Here is a 14,797-nt window from a genome sequence, read left to right as displayed (position 1 = left end):
TGAACTCCCAACTCTTATATTCAAATAACGACTGAACGTTTCCACTTGGATGTTCATAAAACATCTCAAATTGATTTCCCAGTTCTAAGGATTTATCTCTGCTCTGCACCAGTATTTTCCACCTCAGTGAATGGCATCATTGTTCACCAATTTCTCAGGCCAAAATCATGGAGTTATTCTTGACTGTTTATACTTCACCATGAAGTCCATCAGCACATCTTGGCGGATCTTCAAAATATATTTTAATTCAACTAGGTCTTACAATCTGTATTACAATCACTCTCATCCAAGCTAGCATCATCTCTTGCCTAGACTATAATATCTTAACTTGTTTTTGTCTTTCACTCTTTTTGCATTAAAATATATCCCTCAGCCAGCACCCTGAGTGATCATTAAATATACATATAATCACTTCACTCCCACGCTAAAATCCTCCAGTGCTTCTTATAATACTTTGTAGGTGGCACATACTCTTTGCTTTGGCCTGTAAACCCTATATGAGGTATCAGGCTGGTCCCTGGCTCCCTCTCTGATTTCATTTCCTACTACATTCTCCCTCACTCCCCTAGTTAACCTACTATTCTGTCTGGGTACAAATCATGTCCCTCAGACATGAGCATAGTTTTTCTCCTTCATTTCATCAGGTCTCAAACGTGAGTTCCTCTTATAGGCCTATCTACATTACATAAAAATAATACTATTTTCCTCTATCTACCTACTTCTTTTTTTCCTCCATAGCAATTATCACTGTCTAATAATTATACCACTTAATTATTAAATTGTCTCTTCTGACTAGAATTGAATATCTTCAATAGCAGGATTTTTGCTGTCTTTTGTTCACCTTTGTATCTTATTGCCTAGAAAGGTGCCTAGGACATTAAAAGTATATATGTATATGTATATATGGATATATACATATATATATCCATATATACATATATATGTATATATGTATATATACATACATACGTATATATGTATATATACATATACATATACATATGCATATATATATACATATATATATATATATATATATATGGAAGGACATTATACACTAAAAGTAATTTGATTTCTTAATTGGATTTGATTTTAACTTTTTTATGTGTTAATGCACATAACTGCTTAGTGATTATAGATTTTTAAGTGTTTTCACGTTTTCATTTACTTTCCGTAATGCCATTAAGATAAACTTTTTTAAATAGGAGATAAAATTCTCACTTTTATAATGTTGATTTATTGGTACTGTGGCAAACCATTCAGAGAAGATTTTACTGTCTGTATGCTGAAAAAGAAAACTGTGCATATCCGGCTCATTCTGAGTTAAAAGCATATATACGTGAATCCATAACACCATAACACCAATTCTAAATTCAGGGGCAATATAATTTGATTTAATATTAGTAAGTAAAATAGTTATATGAGATAAATCCAAAAGTGACCTGAGATGTAAAATTTAGACCTTTTCTATTACTCATTAACTCATAATAAATCTTTCTAAAAGGAAACCAATGGCAAATTAAGCCAAGTGACCTTATCTTTGATGATTCTTTATATAATATATAACAATCTTGAGGCAGTTAATATTTTATATCCTACAAAATAAGATGCTAAAAATAATGGTTGAGATGATGTACTACCTCATAAAAGTGTATCAATTATCAGATATTTATAGGTCATTATCCACTTGTATTTAGTTTTCTAGGGCAACACTATTTATATGTCGTAAATGTGTCCATCAGATATGTTACAGAGTAATTGGGCCCAGAGAAATTCTATAGATACGTTATTAAAATATATTTTATATTCTATCATTAAAAAATACTTTATTATGCAAGCAAATTATTAATCAGAATGATGCTCAAGACCTTTGAGTACCCAAAATAATAATTATAGGACAATTCAAAGTGTTAGGTACTGAGGTGGTTTTGTTTCTTAAGTTTTCCTTCTTCCCACATTCTAATCATGTATAAGCACCCAAAACAAGAGTGGATCCAATTATGAGTTTTATTCATGAAGGTTCAATAACTTCTTTTTTTTTAATTTTTTTTAACGTTTATTTATTTTTGAGACAGAGAGAGACAGAGCATGAATGGGGGAGGGTCAGAGAGAGGGAGACACAGAATCTGAAACAGGCTCCAGGCTCTGAGCCGTCAGCACAGAGCCTGACGCGGGGCTCGAACTCACAGACTGCGAGATCATGACCTGAGCCGAGGTCGGCTGCTTAACCAACTGAGCCACCCAGGCACCCCATGAGGGTTCAATAACTTCTAAAATACAGGGCTTTCTGATAAAGCCATTTTGAAGAATATACCTGTAACCTGTGTCCTGAAGTAAGAAAATTGTAATTCTAACAATCTCTCCATCATAAACAGAGACTTTAGTACAAACTGAGAGAAGAGTTAGGTGTGAAGAGCAACTCCAAGTAAGATTTACAGGTTTCACATCTTATAGGTTTAAAGTCAACTGAATGATAAAGACCAAATGCACATAGAGTGTAGCAGGTCTACAGGTGTATTTACAGAAAACAGGCCTTGAAATACTTTCTGAGGTAAACTTACCAAATACATCTGGTCCCCAGGTCACCCGCCTTTTGGCCAGCCTCTGATTTCAACTGCATTTGAAGGGGGTAGTTCTGAGTGCTCTCAGCTCACCTCATCATGACAGTTCCCCATGTCAAGTGCTTGTTAAATGTCTGTTCCATCTCTAGAGTCTTTTCCTATACCATGGAGCCAGTTTAGCCTCCACGCATGCATAACTCAAAATACAGGAGGTCAGCGCCCTCAAGGTATTCTTCAAACAATGAGAGATTGAAGACAGTTTATAAATAACCCAACCACTTTCCTTTCTTGCAACTAATCCTGGTTGTATATTATTCACTCAATATTTCTTTTTTTTTTTAAGTTTATTTATTTTGAGAGGCATGGGAGGAGCAGAGAGAGAGGGAGGCAGAGAATCCCAAGCAGGCTCCAAGCTGTCAGCACAGAGCCCAATGCAGGGCTCTAACTCACAAACCCTGAGATCACGACCCAGGCCCAGATCAAGAGTTGGACACTTAACCGGCTGAGCCACCCAGGCACCCCAATATTATTCACTTCTTAATCATTGTGCAATCATGTCCTCTACAAAAGTATCTTTAATGAAGCTTCTTCTGTTAACTTTTAATTTTTCTCTGGTCTCACTCTTCCCACTCCCTCATTCTCACTTCCTGAGAAACTCTACAGAATAAAGTGAGTCATGATCTCACATTCTGATTTTAGCAGAATCCAAACTAAGACAGTAGGTTTATGACGTAAGAGCAGGAATCCAATGAAGCTTCCCAAAAACTGAGGCATAGAGCATATTTCCTACTTTTGGAAGCATGGAAATGTTTGCCATTAGTCTGTGAGACATTGCTATTTGAAAATCAGCTTTTCCTTAATTGGCTAGAAAGGGATGGAAAGAGAAATGATGAACTTACACCTATTCTACCCCTTTTGGCAAGTGGGTCTGAACCTATTCACCTATTGAAACTAGGCAAAAACATAACCCCACAACTATCAAAAATGAAATGTACTGCCTATAAGAGAAACAATATGCTTACTTTTGAGACTGAAGTAATCTCCTAGCATTTAAATGACTGTTGGTAGCAGCTCCAGAAAGTCAATGTTTTTCATTTGCAGTATAGTTCCTTCCCACACTGTCTTTATTTAACTGAAATGTTCTGTGATTATGTATAATATAACCATATTTAAAGAAACATTAAAGGCCTTCTAAAATCAAAGCATCAAAGCATTAACAGGCCAGTTAACTCTGGCTTTTAATCGGATAAATAATTAGAAATATAATCCATTGGAGAGCAAAGATCTTTGGAGACATTTGTGATTTGAAATCTTGACCCTCAATAACTCTAATGCATAGAGTAGAAAAATGCCTTCCATCTGGTGGAAGGCATTTAATGAGTGATTAATCCCACTGCTCTATTTTAGTTCCTTATCCTCTCTCTCTCTCTCTCTCTGAGACATTCTTTCACCTGGTTTTCTTGTCTTGAGTGTTTTTTTCTCTAAGTCCTTTTGGTAATAGTTACCAGCATTATCTGACTAAAAACACAGAACTAATCACGTGAAGCATCTTTATCAAGGCACGCTTTAGTAAGTGTGACTATTGGCGCCCCTGTGCCACTTATCCTCCCAGGTCCTTTCACTTAGCTCCTACCTTGTGTCAACTTGTCTGGGTGATGGAAAAGTGAAAAGGGCAGGTTAAACCCCTTGACTTTGTGCTGCTTATATTCTCATGAGACCTTACAGAACTCAAGCTTTCCTATACTTACTCTCACAGTCATTTCAATGGAGACAACAGCATGTGAGGATTGAAGGAAAGATGAGATATTATCTTTTCATCTTGAAACACAGAAGAGCCAAGTAATTCTCCCTGGAGGCAGGGAACTCATAAGAGATAGACTTTTGCCTGACCTCTGCCACTTCCTCCTCAGGTTATAGTCAGACTTTTTCCTAAGCCCTGTGTCCTCAAGGAGACATCCCCAGTCAATCCGTTCTCCTTCTATCTTCAAAAGATCAGTTTTGACTTTTTAAACCACAGCTTTCCACTGTTTAATTATTATGCATGCACCTTGCTAAATGCGACCCACAGGCTGAATCTAGTTTTGTTTGTTTAAGTGGTATGATTTATAAACATAAGATTTTAAAATTATGACAAGTCATGGTACTCTTAATTTTCTCTTCTAATGAAAATTTAGAAGACCTAGAAACACTGGGCATATATAAATTTTTTTTCTTTAATTTTGGAAACAACAGGCTCTCTGCGAGGAGTGTCTGCTTCCTGGAGATAGGGCACATACTGTTCAATTGATGAATTATCAACTGCACTTATTTATGCTGCTTACCTGACCACTGTATGCATTTGAGTTTGTCACCACCAAAATTTCAGAGGACCATAAAGACAAGATTCTCTATTCTCAATACCTCTACTCTCTTCATTTACTGTCCTTATCCAGAATTCTTTGTGTATTCTTGGATGAAAACTTCAGGTGGGCTGCTCATCTTATTGGCAAATTAATCATCCCTTTTCTTTCAGCTCTTTGCTCATCATCACTTGACTTGCTTATCCTTTAGAGGTATAATGGAAAGATACTTTGTGCCTTTAAACATTTGGGATTTAAATTTTCTAGGGGAAATTTCCATTTAGGAAAATGCTTATACTCATAAAAACTCACCTTCTCCAAAGAGGAGTAAAAGAAAGCTAAGATATATTTGCAACATTTGTGCAGAGTTTTTGAAATAGTGATTAGCTTTTTGACATTGTATTGGTGTTTGCTTTTAGAGTAAATCTTGGCTCTGAGAATGTGAATGTAGTTATACCTTTATTTAGTCAACTCACAAGAGTTCTTTTATCTTTTTGCCCTCTCTGAGGAAGTGGAGGAAAGATAGCATTTTTTCTCCCTAATATATTATTTTAAATTTTATCTAAGGAGTTATACGAATATAATATTAATCTCAGGACTAAAAATATGTGTTGATTCTGATCACTTAAAAACATTTAACTTCAGTGCCATCGTGCCCACCTAATCTTTACACAAGATCAATTAAGTAGACATGCAGATGCTTTCTGCCCCAAGACCAAACGGGGCATTTTTGTGTATGTATGAAGCATTCTGGGAAAAGCTAGGGGAAAATAATCAAACCATGGTATGTTCTCAAAATATGCGTTAGAGTCTTTATAGACTCTAATGTTTAGAATCAGGAACATCACACTCAACTGTCCAATTAAAACAAAAATAAACGTCCCAGTTCCATTTCGCTAAATTTACTAAAACTATTCAACCCACTTTACCCAACATACATCAATTAAAATATGGAGCTGAGTTAACTGTGGTACAGAGCACTGAATAAGCACAGTAGTTTATGTCTAAAAGCACCTGAAACTCCTTTGATCAAAAGGCCAGTGATCAGTTGGGATGAGATTTTTGAGACAAAAATCTTGCCCTGCTTATTTATTCTTCTTCCATTATTTGGGGTATACGGAGCATGAGTCCCCAGTATCCTAAGAGCCACCCTATGTCTTTTCTAGTAGTTATTTTTAGAAGATACTATCTGAGAATATTAAAAAAAGAAAATCAACTCACATCCATTCCTCTTCCTCATCATTTTTTTAACATTTATTTTTTGAGAAAGAGAGAGAGAATAAACAGGGGAGAGGCAGAGGGAGACGGAGATACAGAATCCAAAGTAGTCTCCAGGCTGTCAGCACCTGATAGAGCCTGACGTGGGGCTCAAACTCGCAAGCTATGAGATCATGACCTGATCTGAAATCGGACACCTAACCAACTGAGCCACTGAAGCACCCTCATTTTTGCTTTCTGTTTGAAGAGATAAAGGATAAAGGCATGAGTTTCAGATTTTATATTGTTTTTTTGTGTTATATGAATAAATATGTTACTATATTTCTATTTGTAATTGTAACATGTTATGTTAATACTTTTATATTTGTTATTTATAAAATATATAACTATATTTTCAGACCTGCACATTTTAGGTATAGGATGTTAGTGTCCCTCAAGTGAGTTTCACAATTCCTTAAAATCCCCTTCAATTCTCCCCTCCTGGGTTACTGAATCTTTCTTAGACTAATTACTGAAGTGATGTTTTCAGTCAATATCCTTGCTTTCATTCTTGCAATTTAGCAATAAATTCTTTTTATAGAATGGCCTTATATAAAATTCAGATCTTATAACTCTATATATAAAACACTTCACTGGATTCTTCTTTTTTTTTTTTTTTTTTGGATAAGACCAAAACTCCCTAACCCAGCACTCAAGTCCTTATGCAATCTTTTCTCTCAGTTTTATAGCAAACCATCATCCCTTTTTTTTCTTGCATTTTCTTTGATGCATTGTCAGGTCAATAGTAGCCTAATGCTGCACCGTAATAACTATGTCATTCACCTCACTTCATCTCATCATGCAGGCATTTTGTCACCTCACATCATCACGAGAAGGATGAATACAGTATAATAAGATATTTTGAGAGACAAAGACCACATTTATTATTAGTTATACCTCTTACTTTAAATTTAAGTTTATCATAGGTAATACATATGTATAGGAAAACACACTGTATATATAGGATTTGGTACTATCCAGGCATCTCCTGGGGTCTTGGAATATATCCACCATGGATAGGGGAGACCACTATAACATCAAAAAACTTACAGTGATTTTTTAACTTAAAAATATGATTCAACAAAGATAAAAATGATATTATCTACACATTCTAAACTAGGCAATCTTTCAACATTTTTTGAAATATTCTATTTTTTCTTTATATATAGTATGAGTATTGGAATGGTCTGTGATATTAGACTACTCCTATAATGTACACAAGGATTTTAATTAACCACAGGCTTTTATTAAATGAATGGAATCAAAATTAATGATGCTTTCAGTGAAGCTTATCTAATGATGGCAATCGTCTAATGAAAGTTCATTGTGTGACAAATGTTAATTGAAGATAAAAGACCAGGAAATATACACAAGTAATTACAAACCACTTAGTCTGAATGCATGTTTTCAAAAGTAGGATCTCATTTGATACGATTTCCTAACAGGGATTAGGAAATTTCTGGAAACTCAAAGGAAGTTTAAATGTCACGATTACAAAAAATTCAGAGATGAAAACCGCTCACTTCAGTAAGTGAATGTTAGACTACATAGTATAATAATGCAAATGACATCTAAAAAACAGCTCCTGCCTTCAAAGATAACAAAACCCTGCCAAGCAGAGAAGCCTTTATAGAGAACTCCACAGAACATAAATAAGAGAAGGAAGAGAAAGCCTTCAGATTTTGTTGGCAATCAAACACTTCTGTTGTTCTGAAGGCTGGGCAGAATTTAGGTTCACATGTCCTGAGGCATCCTGACTATTAGGTTGTGAAAAGCAGGAGGAAAGGGTTCCTCCTGTGGGCCATACTTAAAAACCCTTATCATATGCTATTTCAATAATCTGTGTTAGGCATTATTTCGGCTTACGAGTGAGAAGACAGGCCAACTTTAAACATGTTGTCTGAGGTCTAATGTCGCTTAGAAGATTTGGAACCATTATCCAGGTATGGCATTTTCTAAACTGTATAACTCAATCTGCAAACTTAAGGTAAAAACAAACTAAAAAAATAGTCTGTAAACTTAATTATAAATTTCTAGGATATCAGTCAACTAAAGCCAAAAATAAAGTATGACATATTCTTCTCTTTGATATTTCTATGCTTCCACTTAACTATCTGGATTTGATTGACATTTATTGAATGATATTTATATTCTAAATTATATTATTATATTATATTTACTTTAAATATATTATTTATATTATATATTATATTATTTAATTATATTATTGTATTATTTTAATTTTTAATATGATCCATCTGCTGATTTTATTGAAATAGGAGCATTTACATTCTCAGTACAGTAGAGCCAATTTAAAATATTTATTATATAGTAGAATGTCATTGAAAAAAATCAAGATTTTAATCTTTAAAGATATAATTTATACAACTATAATATCTTATTATAAAGTAAAACTGTAAATATGGCCTAATAGCATGACTTAATGATAGAAATCTAATATCAGAAAAATATAAGTAAAAATGGCAAACAGCTTTAGAAGCATGGGAATTATAGCTAACCATCAGCCTTTTGAGCATATTTAACATTCCTTCATTTGAGGAAGGAAAATCCTATTGCTTTAAATATTTTAAAGGTTGCTGAATAAATAATAAACCATAGAGAAACATGGCCTATATAGGTATGTTAAAAGGAAATAAAAAACGGATGAGATATTCGCTTTCATATGTGTACTTCATAAAATGACTCTCAGACAATTTTGGTGGATGAAACAGATTCCAAAGTCTAAGAGAGACAATCACAATTTCTTGATGCCCTTAGTATGCAGTTAATCAACAAGAAAAGGATTGTGTTAAGTGGTCCTCTAAAGAAGAAAGAGCTAAGTTTCCTTAAAGTGCCTACTTTATAAATAAATTCTAGATGTGCGTGAGAAAGATTTGATTAAATGTTATGGTATTGCCAGACTGATGTCATGTATTTTTAGGAGCATTCAAAGACTGTATAATAAGAGCAAGGCAGTTTGCTAAATGTGATATGATGATAAAAATAAGATTAAAATAAATAATTTAACAAAGGAACAAAACCGAATTATTTTCTGGTGGTACATCATAACCCCTGAATATCTTCAATTGACTACTTAAAACCTAAACTATATATATAAAAAGTATACACACATACACACACACACACATATTTTATTATTTTTTTAAATCTTGTCTCATTTCTATCTCACCTCAGTAAAAGCCTTGAGCCACAAAACTGGGTGCCATGTATGATACAAATATCTCTTTCACGCTAACATCCAGTCCATTATAAAGTCCTATTAGTTTGCACATCAAAATATTTCTCAGTTAGTCCACTTATTTCCCCTATTACAACCACATCAGTCTAAGCTACCATTATATATTATTGAGCCTTTAGATCTAGAATCTTAACTGGTATCTGTGCTTCTGAATCCTCATCCTCCTTTTTCATAATAGCAAAATAAACATGGTTTAAAATATGTATAATAATAAGTTACTTTACACCTGTGCTTGAACCCCTTAATAATTTTCCCTTATGATTACAATAAAAGATAATTCCATAGGATGGTCTAAAGACCCATATGATTTGGACACGGATTTTTAAATATCTGCACTTCCTATTCCATCTACATTAAACTTGGTTTATGTTTTGCTTGTTTGTGTCCTGAACCACATCTCAAAATCATTCTTTATACAGAAAACACTTACTTTTGTTTTTCTTGTCTGCCAAGAACGCTTTCCCATTTGATTTCACGTGACTGACTTCTTTAGATATTAACTCAAATATCACCTTCTCAGAAAGTTTTTCCTATAGAATTAACCTATCTCCAAACTAATATCTATTATGTAATCTTATTTCTGTTACAGTGTTTACCATAGTTTGAATATTCTTAGCCTGTATATTTCTATATATTCTATCTTCACATCTTGTAATATATGCTCCTGGAGAACAGAGAGATGTTTCTGTTCCCAGAAACATCAATAGACTATCAATAACTGGATTTTGAACATATGAATACAACATATGAATACATTCTGATAAAGTAACCAACATTCTAAGATTGAAGAGATGGAGTCTTTAGAATATTTCTGTATCTTCAGATCACTTTATTAACCTGTCTAAATCAACTCAAACAAATTTCTCATCCTTAGAAGAGTTCATTGGAAGTTATAGCATTTCTGCACTTCTCCAAAATTATTTTTGTTTCCTTTTCAAAAGCTTTAGTGCCAATTTAGCTTTAAATTTTTCACATGAATGGGGCCACCTGGGTGGCTCAGTCGGTTAAGCATCCAACTTCAGCTCGGGTCATGATCTCACAGTTTGTAGGTTTGAGCCTCGCTTAGGGCTCTGTGCTGACTGCTCGGGGCCTGGAGCCTACTTCTGATTCTGTGTCTCCCTCTCTCTCTGTTCCTCCCCTGCTCATGCTCGTCTTTCTCTCAAAAATAAATAAACATTAACAAAAATTTTTAAAAAATTCACCTGAGTGGATAAATCCAGTATAAATCTGAAAAGATAATTTTGCCATTAGACAATGGGTGAAGTCATGAGAACTTGTCCTCCCATTTGGCAAAATCCCCTTTTGATTGACCCGTGATTAGTATTAAGAACTCTAAGGGGTGCCTGGGTAGCTCAGTTGGTTAAGCGTCAGACTTGGGCTCAGATCATGATCTCATGGTTCGTGGGTTTGAGCCCTGCATCAGCCTCTGTGCTGATAGCTCAGACCCTGGAACCTGCTTCAGATTCTGTGTGTGTCTCTCATTCTCTGCCCTTCCCCCGCTCACCCTCTGTCTCTCTCTCTCTCTCAAACATAAGTAAACCTAAAAAACTAAAAAAAAAAAAAAAAAAGAACTCTGGGTTCCAGTTGAGAAATAAGGATTGGACGTACCCTTCTGCTGTAAACCCATGTAAACCTTGCAAAATATGCAAAGCAACTCTTTTCCTTTGAACTACAGAGCATTCAGAGATATTGTTTTCTTCCTGTTCAAGAAGATGATCTTCACATTCAAACCAATTTTCTACCTAGGGATAGTTTCTAAACTAAAGCCTAGAAGTTAAGACTTATATGGAGAGCAGTGGTGTTGTAGAACAGAGGAAATAAACTTCAGCATTTGGGGCTGCTATAGGGGATAAAATTTATATGGCAGGGTATTAGAAAGGAAGTGTCTGTTCCTTTGCATTCAACAATTCTAGTACAATATTCCAATACCCAAGAAGAATTCAAAACATATAAATGTCAGGATTCATGCTCACATTATTTAATCAGAATCTCTAAGTTTGTAACCTAGGTGTCAGTCTTAAAAATCTCCCATGTGATGTTAACGGCTTGTAGGTTGATTGATACTAGAGAGAAATGCACTTTTTTTTAATAACACATTTTTTATTTAATAATAACACATTCCTAGAAAGAGGCATACAGCCTAAGTCTGAGGTTAGACCAGGACACAGAAACCTCCATCCCCCACCACAAATATAGTAGCAAGTATACAATGGAGGAGGGAAAAGAGTGAATAGAAAGTCACCTGTGGTACAGACATGCAGAAATAACCAAAAGCTGATGATGGTATCTGTCATTGAGAAAAGTCCTCCACCCACCAATGCACCAACCCCTAAATAAGGCATGAGGCAGTGGAAGCCCAGTGCTAGACAAATGTGAAGTTTGTGGTAGAAGAACAAAAGCCACGTCAAGATCAACTTTTAAGTAGATTGACTCAACTGCTCCTACTAATGTCCTGATGAAAGAGGAGGCATGCCCATATCCAGTCATAAGTAGTATTTCACTTGGCCTCTATCACTCTACACCAATGTCTGTTATTCAATTTAAAAAAAAAAAAGACAAGGTACACAAAAAGATCAATTAGAAAAATTTGTCAAGAGGCAAAGTAATCAACAGAACCAGACTCAGAAATGACCTTAAGTGCTAGAATTACAAGCAGCATATTTGATATTGATATTAAACTTTAGAACATTAAAATTTAGAGTAAGTATTATTAATATGTTAGAAGATCTAGTATAAATGGAAACTAATATAAATGAGTAGATGGACAATTATAGCAGACATGTAAAAATAAGAAAAAGTTAAATGGAAGGTCTAGAATTATTAAGCAACTTCAGGAATTTTGGTATCTTCTCTGACATGTAGTGAGCTTGGAAGTCATCACTCCTATCTTTAAAACACCACCACCACCACCACCACCACCAACAACAACAACAAACTGAAAAACTGAAACATCACTCTTCTTATATACTGACTGTAGGAGTGGCACGGTGCTGGGAATGGGTGTTACAGCAAGAGAATGTCTTCTCTTTTCCTACTAGTTTTTATGTAGCTAGATTTTCACTTACCCAGGGTACAGGAACCTTTCAACTAGTTTCTGGATTTCTCACAGAATTGATCCAGGTGTTGATGTTAAATCAGTGTATCCATGGGAGGATGGAGAGTCTGAGGTTTCCTATTCTGCCATCTCATTTCAAATATTATTTGCAGTGTCTTTCTTATTGGTATTCTTTCAATATTTTCTTATCAGTAGTATTCAGCAATTGCCTTATGGTCTTCTTTGGTGTGATATTCCTTTTTGTTTATTCTTTGGATAGTGGTTTGATGAGCTCATAGGATCATTTTTGCATAGATGTAATCAAATTTTGAACAAATATTCTTATTATTTTTTCAACAACATGTTTCTGTTTTCTGCTTTATTCTAGCAATCCTAATATGAGAGTGCATGTATTAGACACTTAATATTTCCCATAGGTTCCAAAAATGTGTTCTCTTTTTTATATTTTTCCCATCCTGTGCTCATAGCTTTTCTCCACTCAGCATAGTTGCATAGTTCTTATTGCTATATCTGCAAGCTCAATGTCTACTTTTGTGGATGTTATATGTTCATTTGGAGGGAATGTATATTGTAATGTTGTTGGATATAATACTCTGTATAATTTCGATTGGAATGATTTGGTTGATAGATTGTTCAAATCTGCTCTACTCTTACTGATTTTAACACCTATGTTTCTTTCAATTTGAAAAAGAGGCTTTAAAATCTCCAATTGTGAATATATATATGCCTTTTAAGAAATTTTAGTTCTACCAACTTATGATTATGTTTCATGTTTATTTATTTATTTTGAGAGAGAGACAGAGCACAAGCACAGGAGAGGCAGAGAGAAAGGGAGAGAGAGAGAGAGAGAGAGAGAGAATCTCAAGCAGGCTCTGTGCTCTCCGTGCAAAGCCCTACAATGTGCTTGAACTCACAAACTGCGAGATCATGACCCGAGCTGAAATCAAGAGTCCAACACTTAACCAACTGGGCCACCCAGGCACTCCTTAATTCTTGTATTTTAAATTTATGACCTCAAACTGGGAAGACTGATAATGTTCAAGGAAAAATAATTAAAATTTGAAAAACTCTTTCTGGACGAGAAAACAGACTAGGCTAATTCAGACTAGGCTATTAACATAAATAAATGAACAGTTCTGCACTTAGAACCAAACCTAACTGCATACTCCACATATAAATAAGTATGCATGTATTTTATATACATGAAGTATGTAATATTTATTATATTATTTATATTCATCTATATTATAATATATTGCACATATATGATATACAATATATATGTCTTATACTAGAAGCATACTTCTACATGAAGTAGAATTAGGAGTTGAAATTGGACTATACATTTAAATATGGCATAATAGAATGATACAGACTGAATTGTTTCCAGAAATTTAATAATTAGTTTTATGAGGGGGTCATGAGAGCCCCGCCCTTATGAAGGACTTGGGCCCTTATAAGAGACACCAGCAAGCTTGATCTCTCTCTCTCTCTCTCTTTTTCTCTGCCATGTGAGGACACAGCAAAAAGGTGACCTTCTGCAAGCCTGGAAGAGAGCTTTTACCAGAACCCTACCATGCTGGTATCCTAATTTCACTCTTACAAACTCCAAAATGTGGGAAAATAAATTTCTGTTGTTTAAGCCCCTCAATTTGTGGTATTTTGTTATGCCAGCCTGAACAGACAGACTTTGTCATGAAATAATATGGCTTCTTTATAAAGGCATTAGTAATAAAGGGAAATCTTTCAAAGGGAAGAATATTGTTTGTCAAAGAAAGAGGCTTAGTGACAGAGTCAAGTGCATCCAGAGTTTAAAAGTCAAGATAATGTGAGTACTTGAAAACATTATATGAGAGATTCTGTAGATTTACAAGGGATATAATACAGTCAGCTGAACTCGAAGCACTGGTATAAAATACCTTTGCATCTCTCTCATTCCAAATAATGTAAACAGGCAAGAAACAAAAATCCTTTCATTTGCCTCTACAGGTCTACTGTATCTTAAATCTGTGTTAACGTCCTAGAGCTGCTGTCACAGCACCACAGATTGCGTGATTTGAAAAAACAGACATTTTTTCCCCTTATTGTTCTTGTAGCTAGAAATCTGAAAACAAGGTTTCAGGAAAGCTGTGCTTTCTGAACATTCTAGGGAAGAATCTGTTCCATGCCTCTCTCTTAGTTTCTGGTGATACCCAGCAATCTTTGGCTTCAACCACCATTTCTCTCATGAAACAGTTCTCCCAAATGTTAACCAATTTACCTCCTTCTGAAAAAAAGTTCTGAGTATTTTTAAATCTTCATCTTACTTGGTCATTTGACTATTCCC

At 34.7% G+C, this 14,797-nt stretch overlaps 1 protein-coding gene across 3 annotated transcripts in view; it reads left to right on the top strand.

The window, feature by feature from the left end:
* The window catches only part of LOC101082908 (protein eyes shut homolog), a 906,892-nt gene that overhangs the window by 828,012 nt on the left and 64,083 nt on the right, over positions 1-14,797 (top strand). The window contains exon 21 of one of the 3 annotated variants that reach the window (XM_045057714.1): positions 8,007-8,164. The exons of the other annotated variants lie outside the window; for them this stretch is intronic. Within the exon in view, the coding sequence (XP_044913649.1) occupies positions 8,007-8,029 (23 nt within the window). The 3' untranslated portion in view covers positions 8,030-8,164. Of the gene's footprint in view, positions 1-8,006; positions 8,165-14,797 lie in introns of those variants that run through there. 3 annotated transcript variants of the gene reach the window in all.

This window comes from Felis catus, chromosome B2 (assembly GCF_018350175.1).
Source record: "Felis catus isolate Fca126 chromosome B2, F.catus_Fca126_mat1.0, whole genome shotgun sequence".
In the NCBI taxonomy this organism is placed as follows: domain Eukaryota; kingdom Metazoa; phylum Chordata; class Mammalia; order Carnivora; family Felidae; genus Felis; species Felis catus.
This window is presented reverse-complemented; position numbering and strand designations above follow the sequence as displayed.